At 41.4% G+C, this 19,397-nt stretch overlaps 1 protein-coding gene across 11 annotated transcripts in view; it reads left to right on the plus strand.

Annotated features, from left to right (window-relative positions):
- Positions 1-2,427: 2,427 nt before the first annotated feature.
- The window catches only part of LOC139534264 (polyadenylate-binding protein-interacting protein 2B-like), a 32,163-nt gene continuing 15,193 nt past the window's right edge, over positions 2,428-19,397 (plus strand). For 3 of the 11 annotated variants that reach the window (XM_071333283.1, XM_071333277.1, XM_071333282.1), the window contains exons 1-3: positions 2,464-2,693; positions 13,055-13,212; positions 18,271-18,447. In XM_071333283.1, the coding sequence (XP_071189384.1) occupies positions 13,066-13,212; positions 18,271-18,447 (324 nt within the window). In that variant the 5' untranslated portion in view covers positions 2,464-2,693; positions 13,055-13,065. Of the gene's footprint in view, positions 2,694-3,055; positions 3,211-13,054; positions 13,213-18,270; positions 18,448-19,397 lie in introns of those variants that run through there. The other 8 variants (XM_071333287.1, XM_071333284.1, XM_071333280.1 and 5 more) reach the window with 4 other exon arrangements.

The following is a 19,397-nucleotide window of genomic DNA, read 5'->3' on the forward strand; positions in this document are numbered from 1 at the left end:
TGTGTGTCTCTTCACAGTTTTAAAATCTGGTTTAATTGCTAGCTTTAGTTACCTGGGGTGGCAGAGAGTTCCATGTAGTCTTTAATATTTAATACTGTGCATTTCTCAGCCTCTGTTCTGGACCTGGGGACTGTGAAGAAACCTCATGTCTTGTGTGGTACCGATGAGTGTCCGAACAGTATGCCAACTGCTTGAACAGACAGTTTAGTACCTTCAACACGTCAACATCTGGCACAAAGACCAATAGTGATGCAGTCACTCTCTCTTCAACTTTGAGCCAGGAGAGATTGACAGGCATGTTGACAGTCGCCCTCTGTGTACATCTAAGTGCAATACGTGCTGTTCTGTTCTGGACCAACTGCAATTTGCCTATGTCCTTCTTTGCTGCACCTGACCACACTACCGGGCACTAGTCCAGGTGCGACAAAACTAGGACCTGTTGATTGCGATGTCAAGAAAGCAGAGCAACGCTTATCATGGAGAGACCTCTTCCCATTTTAGCAACCATTGAGTATATATGTTTTGACCATGACAGCTTGCTATCTAGGGTTACAACCAGGAGTTTAGTCTCTTCAACTCGCTCAATCGCTGCATTATTCGATAATAGATCTAGATGAGGTTTCGGAGTGATTTGTCCCAAAAAGGATGCCTATTGCTATTTACCCTAGTTACCCATTCTAAAGCTGACTGGAGCTCTATGTTAAGGGTGTATATCCTTGTGCTTGATTCACTGGTTGAAGAGATACATATAGCCCCCTGAACAAAAATCTAAGGGGGGTAATCAAGGCATTGATTAACATGGTCCAAGCACACCAAGACAGTCGTGAAGAGGGCACGACAAAAACTATTCCCCCTCAGGAGACTGAAAAGATTTGACAATGACCCAAAGCACAGCACCAAACTATGCAAGAACTATTTAGGGAAGAAGCAGTCATCTGGTATTCTGTCTATAATGGAGTAGTACAGTCACCGGATCTCAAGCCTATTGAGCTGTTGTGGGAGCAGCTTGACCGTATGGTACGTAAGAAGTGCCCATCAAGCCAATCCACTTTGTGGGAGGTGCTTCAGGAAGCATGGGTGAAATCTCTTCAGATTACTTCAACAAATTGACAACTAGAATGCCAAAGGTCTGCAAGGCTGTAATTGCTGCAAATGGAGGATTCCTTGACGAAAGCAAAGTTTGAAGGAAACAATTATTATTTCAATTAAAAATCATTATTTATAACCTTGTCAACGTCTTGACTATATTTCCTATTCAATTTCCAACTCATTTCATGTATGTTTTCATGGAAAACAAGGACATTTCTATGTGACCGCAAACTTTTGAACGGTAGCGCATATATGTATCGATTGATTCTTGAAGAATATAACTTATAAATGCCTCATGAGCTTAGTTCAACTGTCACACTCCATGCGAACCCAAAATATAAGCGTCTTTTACTCCAATGTTTGCAAACATTGTAAATGTAAACAAACACTGTATAGCCTCATAACATGGTTAACACAACAATTTTTACATCATGGATAGTCAGTCCTTGCATACATAGCTCTGTCTATTAATCTGAGTGGTTACATTTCTCCAGGCCCACCCCTCAGCTTTTTACCAAAACAGAGGTGGGGCAACCGTTTTGTTATTGTTTCATGGATTTGCCCTTTAAACAGCTGCATATTAGTGTCACCAACAAAAAGGTAAACAATAGGCCTATAGCAAATGCAGCATATGGCATTCATTTTTCACATGTAAATAGCACTTTTCAGTAGTGCTTAAAGCATGCCAGTCCATGAGCGCAGCATTTATTTTTCAACTTGAATCAAAGAGTCAATTTGAGTAGAGTAGGGCTGGCTAATAAATCCTTAGTTTTGGGGTCATGCTCAGGTAAAACAATTTGGTTAATCTATACTTCCATATTTCCAAGTCCTATTCTTGAAGATCAAGGGGTATAACATGAATTGGAATGACTGGAATTCTGATAGACTTTGGTTTCTAATGTAAATATATAATTTAATCGTATTATTATATGTAGTAGAAAGCAATGGGTTAGAAGAAGCCTACATAACCAACCCATAAAGTAAAATGTAACATCGATATATGGCCAGCTATGTAAACTTTAACATTGATTTATCCTGCAATAGATGTTGTTCAATTGGTAACATACATTGTTGTCTTCCGCTAATGCCTCTTAAGGGGGAAAGTAATCTAAAAGTAACGGAATATAATCATCTTACTTTACTGAGTATGCGGTAATCCAAAAGGTACGTTACTGATTACAATTTTTGGACATGTAACAGTAACGGATTACACTTAGAAAGTAACCTACCCAACCCTGTCAGCACCCCTACTTCCCACGGCTATGGAAATTGAGCTTCCCAGGAAAATGTTGTCTGAGGTTGCAACAGTAACAAAGGAGGCGGGGCTTAACGAAGGTTCTGTGTGTACAGTTGGACAATCGGTACCACGTGACCGTTTTCCTGGCTCGCCTTTGTGGGACAAATCGTGATTTTCGAGTCTCTCTTATGGCCAATAATGGGAGAAAACTGACAAAGACGCATATTTACGAGGCTTAAATCGGATGTATTCAATTGTTTTGTCGTGCGGTTCTTTCGCATTTCCGGGAAGACAGGAGACGCCGTTGTTTAGTTTTTAAGACGGGTTTTGTTTATCACATCTCAACTTGGTTGGTGAGTAGTTATTGGTAAGTCGCTGTGCCTGTTTATTTTTATTCAGAATGCCCGCATTGTTCGTTTTGCTTGACAGTTGAATATCAAAACAAAGCTAAGTATGTAACTATAAAGGATATAACGTTAGTGGTTTTCTGAAAACACACTTTGCATTGTCCGTTAGCTAGCTAACATAACGTTGTTTACTCTGCTAGCCAACAAAGTGCTATTTTTTTTCAAAACTAGCATTGCTTTGAACTGGAGCTATCCACTGTGTCACAAGCAACAACTGTTTAGTAACAGTCTGGTATATTTTTGTTTCTATTACAATATTCAACAAATAAAGCCCTTTATACTTACCTTTTCTTACCACTCCGCTACACGCGCGTGTGTTTTTGGTGAAAGAGACTGGAGGGGGCGCGTGTTTGATGTTTGTTCAAGCATACCGACCACGGTGTTCCTAATGTCGTTAACTAGCCTCGCCTGGAAAGTGTGTTGTTGGAAATACGTTAATTTGTCTGCTTGAAGTAACGCGAAAGCACGAGATGCCAGGTACTACTTCCGAACACCCACTGTCAGTTTGTACGTGGATTTCACAGCCACGCAGTTGGACGCTGAATCTTGCGTTTTGAGCGGTTTCCTTTCTAAATCCCATTCACTTAACTAGCCAGCTAGCATTGCTAGTTTTCCTAACTAGTTGCGTCTCTGACGCATCAATCCATTGTGCCATGTGAATGGAATCCGACGCGTTGTTACATTGCTTTGTGGAGTTCTATAATTTAATATTGCTGTTCCATTTTCCAAAACATGTTCACTGTCAATGTTTTGTGAAATTTAGCTAGCTAGTTAACCCCTAGCTAGCGTTCCGTTATGTTTTCCTTGTAGGCCCATCCGTGGTGGTGGTCGCATGGTCATGGTGTAGCCCGCTAGTATTACCTAGATAAACCCTCTCTTTTTAACTAACAGTTCGCTAATTTCATGTAACTATTATGTTATAACTTAATGTACGACCTGTGTGTTGTAACCAACCGTGATGTTAGCCCTTTGAGACAAATGTAGCTAACTAGCCTTTTTAACAAGCTGTGACACTGGTTTATTATAAACTAGCAATGGGAGGCAGGGTAATATAACTAGCTAGCATTTAATCCACCACCACGAATTTAGAAGATTTAGCCAAAGTCTTAGTCGAGAATTAAGCATTTCACAAGGCAGAGAAAAACCCAGTGGTGTATTAATACCGCCGATTGAGCAGTGGTCTAAATACATTTGTCCAATAGAAACCTGACGTTTTGGTTCTTAAATCGTAAACTGTTTCCCTAATGAATACACCAGACTAGTAAAACAAATGTGGATAATCAGATAGAAAGCCAGTAGCAACCTACAGGTGTAATCCTGGCATTGTTGATTGTAAAATTAATACAACACGTGGTTTCATTTGTGACGTTAGCTAGCTCTAGCTCATTGTCCTGCACTTCATTAGCATGATATTACTAACTAAGGCACGAGAACTGGAAATGTAACCGTCTGTTAGGACTGATGTTGATGTATTCAACAGCACCAAGCAAACGTTGGGTGGGTGTCATGACTAGCATATAGGCTTGCCCGTGTTGTAGCTGAGTAGCCTAGCTACTGTAGCACGCTAGATCTCTAATATAACTGCCTATTTTATATATATATATATATCAGCTTCATTTACTTAGATTTGTGTGTATTGGGTATATGTTGTGAAATTGATAGATATTACTGCACTGTCGGCGCTAGAAACACAGGCATTTTGCTACACCTGCAATAACATCTGTATGTGACCAATTCATTTGATTTAGATTTGAATGCAATCTTATGCAATTGCTACACTCATGCAAGTCTCTAGCTGGCTAGCTATGGGGAACACACTTTCCATGCCACTTCGATTCCGAAGTAAATTTTTCATAGCAGGTTAGGAGAATTAACGTAGTAGGTTAGGAGACTACGTTAGCCTTTAAAAAATTCTCTCCTAACCTGCTACGAAAATCACTTTGTTTTGAGGTGGTGTGAAAAGTGTGTCCCAGCTAGCTACATTGGACTAGTAACTGAAAGGTTGCAAGACCGAATCCCTCGAGCTGACATGGTAAACATCTGTTGTTCTGCCCCTGAACAAGGCAGTTAACCCACTGTTCCTAGGCCGTCATTGAAAATAATAATGTGTTCTTAACTGACTTGCCTAGTTAAATAAGGGTAAAATTACATAAGCACCATTACATGGCCCGCTGTGTTGACATCATAGGCCAGATTTTTTTCCTTTGGCCATGTCACTTTTTGCCATTGTTTTTTTTATTTTTAGAAAAGCCAATTAATACAGTTTTCCCCGTCCAGTTGTCTGGGAGCGAAAAACAAATCTCATTTGCAAAATGCTTTTTTGCCTATTCATTGATGGAAATACATTGGACAGGTAATGCTAATCAGTCTATGGGTTTATTTGCATAATTTAGTGGGATTAAATTGCACCGTATGTATTTTATCACACCTGCATGGGATACAGATTTAGACTTGGATATAAGACTACTCGGATGAAAAATGTAGCTAGCCTGCTACAGTTGCAGTAGTAGGTATATGTTGCTTGCTATTATGTGACATTCTTTATTTAGTAGCAGCATGTAGCAAGGGAAAAAGCACCTGCCAGTTTTCTCACCTGAGTCTTGAGACACACTCTCTCACTGTGGGTAGATGGCTAATTAAAAACTACTTGTGCCACAGGTGCAGGGCCAAAATAATGCAGGGGCTGAATCCCCTGGGCCCAGGAGGCCAAACATTCCAACCACAGGAGCCTGCTCTCAATGTTCAAAATACACCAGAGAGCATAATATAGCCACAGAGGATCAATAGTTTCCTTTGGCCTATGAATTCTTAACACCCCTTCATCTAAGCTATATGGAATTGTTTTAAGAAGGTAATACCAAGGATCCTTATGCTATTTTCAAAATTAAGACCTCTTAGTGTGTATATATATATATTTTGTTAATTTCATTTGGCCTTGCCATTGCCCCCCCCCCCCCCAAAAAAATACTCGAAATTAGGCTTGTTCTGAAGTGTCTGTCTTATATCTGAGATATAATGTATTTAACCCCTTATTTTTGGCACTAAACTGTCTCCATATATACTTCCATCAAAATGTTCAGCTGGTACCTGGGACCTTCCTAGAGCAAAACAACCGATGTGTTCGTGAGAGTCTCACCTTTCCACAGAGGGGTCATTATAGTTTGTAGGCCAAACTGTCCGGACTCTACAGACGATTTTGTGAGAAGACCTAATGTTAGATGTCTCATTGTTCTGCCCTCACAATGTGTAGGGTACAAAGCTTGGCAGACAGCATACACTCTTCCAGTAAAGACTCAGGGAGGCACTGGTACCATTAAGTATCTTTAGTAAAATATATTTGGTTTGTAACAGAAAGGAGAAAATGTATTAGAAAAATCACTATATACATTCATACAAATAAAGAACAGCGTTTCTATCATGAGCTAGCAACAAGAAAATAAGCCTAGCTAGCCAACATGGCTGCAGAAATTATGACAATTTACATCACAGGAAAGGTGCCACAAAACATATACACACACAACATATACACACAATCTAAGTGTCCATATAGCTTAATAACTATACTTTAACTCTGTCACGAGATATTTGAACACTTAAAATAGTTATATACGTCCAAAACCCAAAGAAGCTAAATTCCGTCGCACAACTTTAGCTAGCATGCTAACACATAATGTTAAGTGGATGGACGATAGTTAGCGCAATTAGCTTAGCATAATCGGAACTTAGAAAACTAGAATAAACATGTAAATGACATAAATTCTAGAAACACAATTTGAATTAGGAAACGCATGTCCTATTAACTCAAAGTACTTAGACGTATCTTTAACCAAGGCCTAGTAAGAAGGACTAGTAAGATAGACTATCTCTGTTGTTCTGACAGGAAATAGCTCTGCACCGAGTTAGAAAATTTAAAGCTACAGTACCCAACTTCGCCACTAGATGACAACACAGCTGTACAAAGTATTATATTGTCCTATCAGAACACTCATGGTCTGACAAACACCACTCTATCTCCGTCTAGCTCTTTCACCGCATTTAATCTCGTATGTATATACTGTTTTCTATGCTATTCAATGATGTCTCATTCACTTAATATTTATCTTGCATTACTCATATGTATACTGTATTCTATACTATTCTACTGTATCTTCGTCCGTTCCGCTCTGACATCGCTCGTCCATATGTATATAGTCGTAATTCATTCCTACTTAGATTTGTGTGTATTGGCTATATGTGCAATTTGTTTGCTATTACTGCACTGTTGGAGCTAGAAGCACAAGCATTTTGCTACACCCACAATAAATAACATCTGCTAATGTAACAGTATAACTTTAGTACGTCCCCTCGCCCCGACCTCGGGCGCGAACCAGGGACCCTCTGCACACATCAACAACTGACACCCACGAAGCGTCGTTACCCATCGCTCCACAAAAGCCGCGGCCCTTGCAGAGCAAGGGGCAACACTACTTCTAGGTTTCAGAGCAAGTGACGTAACTGATTGAAACGCTATTAGCGCGTACCCGCTAACTAGCTAGCCATTTCACATCCATTACACTAATCACGTGTATGTGACAAATACAGTTTGATGGAGATGTTTTATTATGGTAGTTAGATTTCCACGGGGCGCGGACATCGGCTCTAGGGTGTTAATTCGGCCCTGCACAGGTGTTACCTCCCTCTAAACTAACAAGCTGCTAAAATTAGGCCTATATGTGTTTGTCTCAAATGACAACCTATTCCCTTTATAGGCTAGTGCACTACTTTTGACCTGTGTGTAGCCCTTTATGATTGGAGTGATCTTAAACAAAATACATTTATCGAAATGTATTCAATTTGTCATTATCGGGGTTAATGGAACTCTTACAACAACATTGACAAAGCTACACACACCTTGTTTATCTAGTTTCATCACAGTGTTTAAAGTGCAGACATATGGTGTTAGTATTGTTTCTTCCCTCTTGGAGTGGTTGTTGACGGTTTGAATGTAAATAAACTACAATATCAAATTTTATTTGTCACTTGCGCCAACTACAACAGGTGTAGGTAGACCTTACAGTGAAATGCTTACTTACAAGCCCTTAACCAACAATGCAGTTAAGACAAACATTACAGTACATAAGCGACAATGGCAGAGACATTATGTACAAAATAAGTTACAAATAACGCAACAATAAAAAAACACAATAGCACAATTGGTTAGGGGACCGTAAAACGTCAGCCATCTCCTCCAGCGCCATTGTAGTGATGCAAATAATCATGATTTTCTGACAGGTAGGCATACACTACTTTGTAGTTAACATTTAATTGAGAAGGTTTTTGGGAAAGCCTTTCCATCTACTAGAAGGTTATCATTAGCATCATCGGTAATGGCTACACAAAGTGTAGACATATTTGCGCACATGCACGCCGGGGCATTCCTGTGTCGTTTCAGAAATTTGCAGGAAAATACAAATCACTGATGCGTTTTGTTCATGTCTTATGATTTTTCTAATAAGTTTAATACTTTTTTTATTTTTTATGGTTGAAATCTCTTTTAATGTCTGGATTTTTTCCGCAACACATATTTTATCATGATTGGTCGGCTGCTGTTGGAGGATATTGTGTGAGAGTTGAGTAAACTTTCTTTGAATCAAGTCTTTTCAAAAGGCTGATGAAATGTGTTGCAGATGGAATCCAGACAAAACAGTTCTACAGCAAGTTTTCATGCACACTGGGAACAAACAACACAAGCTTTGCTGTGAAGTCTGGAGTTCGTCAAGGTTGTGTGTTATCTGCCTTACTCTTCAACCTGGCAATAGACTAGGTCATCCAGTGAACAACAGAAGATCAGGCAAGAGACCTTGGCCTCACCGATGGCCTGTCTCTTATCACACACACCAACATCTAGGCCTACAAGAAAAAACTGACAAGACTCCACTCCAGTGGTTATCAACTGCAGCTAAGCAAAGGTCATGCTCAGGGCTGTTACGGTGACCGTGTGACCGCCTATGAGGCGGTAATGAGTCATGGCTGCAGTCAAATTCTGTGACCATTTAATCACTGTAACTAGGCTTCTCTGAGCTCTGGTGCTGCCGATGGTCGTTAGTGGACTACCACACTTGCTAACTGCCTTGTACTCAGCACTATTGTCCCTCTAATCACTCTGACATCAATGTTTTGAAAAATCAAATCAAATGCTTAATGAGCTCATGTTCTGCAACATTTCTGTAGGCCAGTGGTTCTTAACCTGGGTTCGATCGAACCCCAGGGGTTCGGTGAGTCAGTCTCAGGGGTTCGGCGGAGGTCAAGACACACATCCGACTCATATGATTCGTGATGACACGCCCCGCTTGGCCATCATTGGCTGCAGGTGATCACGCTACAGCGCTTGGCCTATCTGTGCTGCAGGGAATTTGGTGTGCTCAGTAGTCGACTTGTGACTGTCGTGATGGTACGTCTTGTGATTTCTTTCTTAATATTTTAATCCCTTCATACTTATTACTATGTCGAGCAAAAAAAGAAAGTGGTCGGACGAATATGTACAATATGGATTCACATGTATAACGGAACAGGACGCTGACTCCCATCACAACTGCATGATTTGCAATGCCAAGTTGAGCAATTCTAGTCTAGCACCGGCAAAACTAAGAGAACACTTCCTTAAGCTGCATGGAGATGGAAAATACAAGAACACAACGCTCGCTGAATTCAAGGTGAAGAGAGCCAGATTCGATGAAAAGGCTACTCTGCCTGTTCTCGGCTTTGTACCCATCAACAAACCGATCCTCACAGCATCGTACGAAGTTGCTTACCTGATCGCAAAGCAGGGCAAACCACACACCATTGGTGAAACACTCATAAAACCAGCTGTGTTGAAGATGGCGAATATCATGCTGGGAAAAGAGGCTGAAGTTAAGTTATCCCAAATTCCTCTTTCAAATGACACCATCAGCGACAGAATAGAGGACATGAGCAAAGACATCTTGGCTCAAGTAGTTGCAGATCTGATTTCAAGCCCGGCAAAATTCAGCCTTCGACGAGACCACAGACGTTTCCAATCTAAGCCAGCTTGCTGTATTCGTGCGCTATGTGAAAGACGACGTGATAAAGGAAGATTTTTTTATTTTGTAAGCCTCTTACAACAACAACTAAGGCAGCCGATGTGAAGAAACTTGTGGATGACAATCTTTCGTGGGATATGGTTTCTGCAGTTTGTTCGGACGGAGCTCCAGTCATGCTGGGAAGAAAGTCTGGTTTTGGTGCGCTAGTGAAAGCCGATGCACCACACATTGTTACGCATTGTATTCTGCACAGGCATGCGTTGGCAACAAAAACCTTGCCTCCAACTGGCAGAATTATTAAAAATTGTAGTGGAATGCGTGAACTATGTGCGAACTAGTGCTCTGAGGCACCGCATCTTCAGTGAGCTGTGTAAAGAAATGGGCTCTGAATTCGAGGTACTTCTGTACCATTCTAACGTTCGGTGGTTATCCCGGGGACAGGTGCTGAATCGTGTTTTTGCAGTGCGTGTGGAATTAGCCCTGTTTTTGCAAAAGCACCAACATTGTCATGCAGATTGCTTCAAAAATTCTGAGTTCATTCTCATTTTAGCGTACATGGCTGATATCTTCGCAGCTCTCAATCATCTCAATCAAAAGATGCAAGGCGGTGGAGTCAACATCATCGAAGCGGAGGAAAACCTGAAGGCTTTTCAAAAAAAGCTACCGTTATGGAAACGACGAACAGAGAACGATAACTTCGCAAACTTTCCCCTGCTGGACGACTGTGTAAGTAAGATCGAAGATGTATCTGAAATCGGAGACATTTCTGTACCTGCGGAACTGAAGCAAGCAATTGCCACGCACTTAGATGAGCTTGCAAAGTCTCTCGACGGATACTTCCCTACAAGAGTCATATCCAGCATGGGTGAGACAGCCGTTCACGTTTAGTGTTGAGACAACAGATGTCAATGATGAATACCTCGATGAAATCATTGAAATTCAGCAGAGCCAGGTTCAACAGCAACTCTTCAGAACAACAACGCTTTCAACGTTTTGGTGTCAACAAATGGTAACGTACCCTGTTATTGCTAAGAAAGCTCTGGAGATTTTCATACCGTTTGTTACAACATATCTTTGCGAGCAATCCTTTTCGAGGATGCTGGACATAAAAACGAAGAAAAGGAACAGACTTTGTTGCGAAAATGTCATGAGAGTGGCACTTGCCAAGGTGAAGCCGCGCATTTCTGAACTGGTCTCTGAAAGGCAACAGCAGAAGTCACACTGATTTGCAGTAAATATTCATTATTATGTTTTTGTTTGAAAATCATGTTTTGATGATTTTGTTCTTTGAACACACGGTGTTGATCTTGATGCACGGTTCATTTTGTGCACCAGTAAAATATATACCTATGTTTTGAATTTGAAAAAATCATATTTTATTTTTCCAATTAAGAAGGGTTCGGTGAATGCGCATATGAAACTGGTGGTGTTCAGTACCTCCAACAAGGTTAAGAACCACTGCTGTAGGCTATGGATTTGCGTGAGAACAGTGTTTTGATGGCCCATTAAAAAGCAGATCCCATCAGCTTTCTATAGGCTTAGCCTACTTATTTATTAACTTTCCTAATATTAAAGGCTATATTGCTGTTGCAAAGCACATCAGGCTGGCATGAAAATTAACCACGGGAAAGCGTCATCCATTCGCTATTTAAGTGCATAGATTACATATTGTTTTCCCCCACGCTCCTGTTCCGAGACAGGTGCATGATAACGGTACATTCTAAATCAAAACTAAGTTCACACATATTATTGACTATATAAAGACCATATTTAATTAGATTAGTCTGATGGGTGACAATATTAACTTAGCACTTGTGAATGATGCCCAGTGTGTGCAAGCAACAGCGCATGCCTTTTTTTGGTGACTTTTTCAAATCATAAAACATCTCATGTAGCCTAGCCCATATGTAATTTTTTTTTATGTGTTTTTTTTGTATATTACCTCTTTCTCCAAATTACGATCTTGTCTCATCGCTGCAACTCTCCAATGGGAGAGGCGAAGGTTAAGTCATGCGTCCTCCAAAACATGATCCGCCAACTGCACTCCTTAACACCTGCCCGCTTAACCAGGAAGCCAGCTGCACCAATGTGTCAGAGGAAACACCGTTCATACTTGATGACTGAAGTCAGCCTGCAGGCGTACGGCCCGCCACAAGGAGTCGCTAGAGCGCAAGTTAAGCACCCCCCCAGCCAAACCGTCCCCTAACCCAGATGACGCTGGGCCAATTCTGCGCCGCCCTATGGGACTCCCTGTAACGGCTGGTTGTGACAGCCTGGGATCGAACCTGGGTCAACAGTGACGCAGTGCCTTAGACTGCTGCACCACTCGGGAGATCCGAGGCTTATACAGTGCATTCGGTAAGTATTCAGACCCCTTGGTCACCCGATGGTCATTCTGACAGAGCTCCAGAGTTCCTCTATGGAGATGGGAGAATCTTCCAGAGGGACAACTATCTCTGCAGAACCACACTAATTAGGCCTTTATGATAGTGGCCAGATGGAAGCCACTCCTCAGTAAAAGGCACATGACAGCCCACTTGGAGGCACCTAATGACTCGGACCATGAGAAAGATTCTCTGGTCTGACGAAACCAAGATTGAACTCTTTGGCCTGAATGCCAAGCGTCACATCTGGATGAAACCAGGCACCATCCCTACTGTGAAGCGTGGTGGCAGCAGCATCATGGTGTGGGGATGTTTATCAGCGGCAGGGACTGGGCAAAGATGAACAGAGCAAAGTACAGAGAGATTCTTGATGAAAACCTGCTCCAGAGCACTCAGGACCTCAGAATGGGGAGAAGGTACACCTTCCAACAGGACAATGACCCTAAGCACACAGCAACAAGACCAAGCAGGAGTGGCTTCGGGACAAGTCTGAATGTCCTTGAGTGGCCCAGCCAGAGACCAGACTTAAACCTGTTTTCACTTTGTCATCATGGGGTATTGTGTGTAGATTGCTGAAATATTTTTACTTTATAATTTTCAGAATAAGGCTGTAATGTGAAAGTGTGGAAAGTCAATGGGTCTGTGCTTGGGCAGTGAGCTACCCTGAAGGAGCAGAGCCTATAGTGCCAAGACTTGCATTATTTCATTGCTTAATGAATGGTTAAATATTTTGTGGCATTTCTCTCAATCATGCACATTCACTAATAATGAGTAACTTATTGTAGCAGGCATTATAGAAAATTAACACAGGTCTCATAAACAATCTCTCAAGCACAAGCCCACATGCTAGTGAGTAGCCAGCAAAAAAACATTCATCTATCTATCCCGCCCAATCAGAGCCGTCGGAGATGAGTGGTCCCGAGGTAGCGAAGACGCCGGGGAAGGAAGGCATGGAGGCTGTAGCCAATGGCCATGCAGGAGAGGGTGAACAGGCAGGAGACGATCCCTTCGCTGAGTACATGTGGATGGAGAACGAGGATGCGTACAACAGACAGGTTGGTACACACAGTAAAATATAATTGTTGTATAAGTGTTCACCCCTTTAGGCAATCCTAAATTAAAATGTGGCAACAAATCAAAGGTTACATGGACTTGCTCTGTTTGAAATGAATGACTTCCCCTTCCTCTGTCCCCCATAGACATCTGTAAGCTCCCTCAGTCAAGTATTGAATGTGAAACTTGTTAGGGAGAGGGGGCAGTATTTGGAATTTTGGATGACTGCGGTCCAAAGTAAACTGCCTGTTACTCAGGCCCAGAAGCTAGGATATGCATGGTAGTATTGGATAGAAGACACTAAAGTTTCTAAAACTGTTATAATTATGTCTGAGTATAACAGAACTGATTTGGCAGGCGCAAACCCGAGGACCAATTTTTTTCTGTTGACCTGCCAGGCAATTCCAAGTTTAAGCTATTGAAACCAAAGACTTCCGCCTCCCAAATTGCTGTTCTTATGGCTTCCACTAGATGTCAAGTCTTTATACATGGTTTCAGGCTTGTATTCTGAAAAACCAACGAGGAATAGTTGTTTATCCTCAGGAAGTCCTATGGCAAAACTAGTCTCATTGAGCGCGTGACCGAGGGCGTGCGCTGCATTCTTTTCCTTTCCTATTGAAAATAGTTTGCTCCGTATGAAATATTATTGTTTATTTAGATATTAGAGTACCTAATAATGAATTAGAAACGTTGTTTGATTTGTTAGCATAAACTTTACTGGAAACTTTTGGAACTCCTATGTCTGCATTCTGAACGGGTGGATTACTGAACTCCATGACACCTACTAAACGGACTATTTGGGATATAAAGAAGGAATTTATCAAACAAAACGACTATTCATTGTGTTCCTGGGAATCTTGTGATTGCGATCAGAGGAAGATCTTCAAAGGTAAGTGACTTATTTTATCGCTATTTGGGATTTTGTGACGCCTGTGCTTGTTTGAATAATATGCTGTTGTGGGGCGCTGACCTCAGATGATCGAATGCTGTGCTTTCGCCGTAAAGCCTTTTTGAAATCCGACGATGCGGTTAGATTGCCAAGATTCTAAGCTAAAGAATCATGTATGACACTTGTATTATCATGAAGGTTTAATATTAAATTTTCTGTATTTTGAATTTGGTGCTCTACAATTTCACAGGATGTTGTCGGTGGGTCGCTAGCGGGACCCCTGCACCAGAAAGGTTAAATCACAGATAAAACTACAAAGACCAGGGAGCTTTTCGAAAGCCTCATAAAGGGCAGTGATTGGTAGATGGGTAACGTAATATGTCTTTTAAGCATGCTCAAGTTAATAATTATTCTGTGGATGTTAGTCGTCCTCCTGAACTGAGCTGCGGGACAGAAAGGAAACTGCTCAGGGATGTCACCATGAGGCCATTGGGGATTTAAAAAAAGACTACGGAGTCAAATGGCTGTGATGGGAGAGAGCTACGAAAGGATCAACATTGTAGTTACTCCACAATAATACTAATATTACAAAACGTGCATGTATGCAACGAGGTACTGTTATACTGCAAGAATGAACTTTTTGGCTTAAATGCAAAGCCTTGTTTGGGGCAAACAACACAACTGACTCCTTATTTTCATGCATGGCTGCATCATGGTATGGGTATGCTTGACATTGGGAAAGATTAGTTTTTCAGGATAAACAGGATGAAGCTAAGCACAGGCAAAATCCTAGAGAAAAACCTGCTTCAGTCTGCTTTACACCAGGCACTGAGAGAGGAGTTCACCTTTCAGCAGGACAGTAACCTACAACAAGGCCAAATTTGAGTTGCTTGCCAAGAAGACCGTGAATGTTCCTGAGTGGCCAAGTTTAGTTTTGACATAAATTGCTTGAAAATCTATGGCTAGACTTTAAATGACCCGCAACACCTTGCCAGAGCTTGAAGAATATTGCACATTCCAGTTCTGTAAAGCTTTTAGAGATTTACCCAGAAAGACACCGCTGTAATCGCTGCCAAAGGTGTTTCTAACATGTACTGACTAGGGGGTGAATACTTTTCTAATGAAGGTGTTTTAATTTGATAACTTTTAAAGAAATTGTGGATTTCCTCCAACACTTTGTGTAGATTGTTGCCTAAATTGCCAAATGCATTTTAATCGCACTTTGTAACACTGTAAAATGTGAAGAAATCCAAGGGGGGGTGAATACTTGATACATACACACACTGAAGTGACACACAATATTAATGCTAGGCCAATGCTTCTGACAGCAGTTTGAGACAAACGTTTTCCTATTTTTATTTTTGGGGGGGGGGGGCTAGATCAGCTTCAATATTGTGGATTCCATCAATGTAATAGTCTGCATTTCCAATCCCCCATATATTTTTGTGTGTGATACATACGCACAGTGCATTCGGGAAAGTATTCGGACCCCCTGACTTTCCACAATTTAAGTTACAGCCTTATTCTAAAATTGATTTTAATAAATAGTTTCTCCTCACAATACCCCATAATGACAAATCGAAAATAGTTTTTTTTTTGTTGAAATGTTTGCAAATGTATTAAATAAACTGTTACCTTATTTATGTACAGTACTAGTCAAAAGTTTGGACACCTACTCATTTATTTTTACTATTTCCTACATTGTAGAATAATAGTGAAGTCAAACTATGAAATAACACAATCATGTAGTAACACAGTGTAAAACAAATCAAAATATATTTGAGCTTCTTCAAAGAAGCCACCCTTTGCCTTGACAGCTTTGCACATGCTTGGCATTTTCTCAACCAGCTTCACCTGGAATTATTTTCCAACAGTCTTGAAGGAGTTCCCACATATGCTGAGCACTTGTTGGCTGCTTTTCCTTCACTCTGCGGTCCAACTCATCCCAAACCATCTCAGTTGGGTAGAGGTCGGGTGATTGGAGGCCAGGTCATCTGATGCAGCACTCATCACTCTCCTTCTTGGTGAAATAGCACTTACACAGCCTGGAGGTGTGTTGGGCAATTGTCCTGTTGAAAAACAAATGATAGTCCCACTAAACTAGAAGGGATGGTCTATTGCTGCAGAGTGCTGTGGTAGCCATGCTGGTTAAGTGTGCCTTGAATTTTATATAAATCAGTGTCCCCAGCAAAGCACCGCGACACATCACACCTCCAGGCTTCACGGTGGGAACCACACATGCGGAGATCATCCGTTCACCTACTGTGTCTCACAATGACACGCCGATTGGAACCAAACATGTCATTTGGACTCATCAGACCAAAGGACAGATTTCCACCGGTGTAGTGTCCATTGCTCGTGTTTCTTGGCCCAAGCAAGTCTCTTCTTATTGGTGTCCTTTAGTAGTGGTTTCTTTGTAGCAATTTGACCACAAAGGCCTGATTCACACTGTCTCCTCTGAACAGTTGATGTTGAGATGTGTCTGTTACTTGAATTCTGTGAAGCATTTATTTGGGCTGCAATTTCTGAGGCTTTTAACTCTAATGAACGTATCCTCTGCAGCAGAGGTGACTCTGGGTCTTTTCTGCTCTTTTGCACACCAGTATTTCTAATTGCACCTCTATCACTCCAGTGTTAATTGCTAAGTTGTAATTACTTTGCCACTATGGCCTGTTTATTGCCTTGCCTCCTTACTTCATTTGCACACACTGTATACAGATTTTTCTATTGACTGTACGTTTGTTTAACTCTGTTTTTGTCGCACTGCTTTGCTTTATCTTGGCCCGGTCGCAGTTGTAAATGAGAACTTGTTCTCAACTGGCCTACCTGGTTAAATAAAGTCGAAATAAACCAAACTTAAAAAATAGATTTGGTTTCGTGACATTCTCTGTAAACCCTAGACGTGTGTGAAAAGCCCAGGAGGCCCGCCGTTTCTGAGATACTGGAAATGGCGCGCCTGGCATCGACGATCCTACCACACTCGGTCTCTTAGGTCACTCATTTTGCCCATTCTTCTAATGTTCAATCGAACAGCAACTGAATGCCTGCTTTATATAGCAATCCATGGCCACGTGACTCACTGTCTGTAAGAGCGAACCATTTTCGTGAACAGGGTGGGTTACCTAATAAACTGGTCACTGAGTGCATATTAACTATATCCTCCTCCGCTCTCTTGGAGGAATTTTCAGAGCAGGGGTTCCTGGAGCGTTGCTTCTGTCTCCCTCCATATATATTGAAGAGAAATGCAACATATAAAGTGTTGGTTTAATGAGCTGAAATAAAAGAACCCAGAAGTGCTCTTCACAGACAAATCCCAGTTTCAACTGTACTGGGCAGATTGTAGATGTGCATGGTGTCGTGTGGGCGAGTGTTCACACTGTTGACATCAGCAAATCAGAGTTCCTTGTGGTGGTGGGGTTATGGTATGGGCATGCATAAGCTACGGACAACGAACACTATTGCATATCGATGGAAATTTGAATGGGCAGAGATACTGTGACGAGTTCCTGATGCCCATTGACATGCCATTAATTCGCTGCCATCGCCTTATGTTTCAGCATAATGATCTGTACACAATTCTTGGAAGCTGAAAATGTCCTAGTCCTTCCATGGCCTGCATACTCACCAGACATGTCACCCATGAAGAATGTTTTGATGCTCTGGTTCGACGTGTACAACAGTGTGTTCCAGTTCCCGCCAATATCCAGCAACTTTGCACAGACATTGAAGAGGAGTGGGACAACATTCCACAGGCCACAATCAACAGCCTGATCAACTCTGTGAAGGAGATGTGTCACTCTGCATGAGGCAAATGGTGGTCACACAAGATACTGACTGGTTTTCTGATCTACGCCCCTACCTTTTTTTTAAACATTTTTTTTAAAGGTACGGGATCTGTGACCAATTGAAAAAGAAAAGGCGAGCCGCACTAGGAGCTCAGATGCAATAATTTAACCTAATAACCAACATTTTGACAGACAAGCTGTTTTCATCAGCTGATGCATATCTGTATTCTCAGTAATTTGAAATCCAAAGATTAGGGTTTAATACATTTTATTTTAATTGACAGATTTCCTTTTCTATGAACTGTAACTCAGTAAAGTCTTATTGTTGCATGTTTTTATATTTGTCCAGTGTAGATACTAAACCCTCTCTCCTTTGTCACTGTTAGGTTGAAGAGGAATTTTTGGAGCAGGAGTTCTTGGAGCGTTGTTTCCAGGAGATGTTAGATGAGGAGGACCAGGATTGGTTCATCCCGGCCAGAGACCTCCCCTCAGGGTTGGGGCAGATCCAGCAACAGCTCAATGGCTTGTCAGTCAGTGACAGAGGAAACGCAGAGGAGATGGCGGTGAGCATGGAACACACACAGCGTGGAACATGCACGCAGACACACACACACGTCAGCCAGATCCAGCAACAGCTTAAAGGCCTGTCAGTTGGTAATGGGGGAAACGCAGACAATATGGCGGTAGAGGGAAGTGCTGAACACACAAACAGCAAAATTTTCCGTGGAAGGTACTACGCAGCTTACAGACCCTCCTCACGCAATCAACTTCGCCAAGATGTGTTGAGTTTCCATATAGCGTTATAAAATGTGAAGTCAGCTTTATATCCTGTCTGCGTCTTTTATTAACCTCTCTGGGATATGTGGGACGCTAGCAATAAACATTTAACTTTCATGAAATCACACATGCAATACACCAAATTAAAGCTACACTTGTTGTGAGTCCAGCCAACGTGTCTGATTTCAAAAAGGCTTTACGACGAAAGCACACCAAACGATTATGTTAGGTCAGTACATAGCCACAGAAAAACACAGCCATTTTTCCGGCCAAAGAGAGGAGTCACAAAAAGCATAAATAGAGATAAAATTAATCACTAACCTTTGATCTTCATCAGATGACACTCATAGGACTATAAAGTTCATATTTATATGCAAAAATCTCAGTTGACTTTGGCGCGTTACATTCAGTAATGTTTTGCTTCCAAAACATCCTGTGATTTTTGCAGAGAGCCACATCAATTTACAGAAATACTCATAAATGATGATAAATACAGGTGTTATGCATGGAACTTTAGATACACTTCTCCTTAATGCAACCGCTGTGTCAGATTTCGAAAAAGCTTTACCGAAAAAGCACACCATGTAATACCGAAAAAGCACACCATGCAATAATCTGAGTACAGCGCTCAGAGCCCAATCAACCCAAAGAGATATCCTCCATGTTGGAGTCAACAGAAGTCAGAAATAGCATTATAAATATTTACTTACCTTTGATCTTCATCATAATGCACTCC

This window comes from Salvelinus alpinus, chromosome 11 (assembly GCF_045679555.1).
Source record: "Salvelinus alpinus chromosome 11, SLU_Salpinus.1, whole genome shotgun sequence".
Classification (NCBI taxonomy): Eukaryota; Metazoa; Chordata; class Actinopteri; order Salmoniformes; family Salmonidae; genus Salvelinus; species Salvelinus alpinus.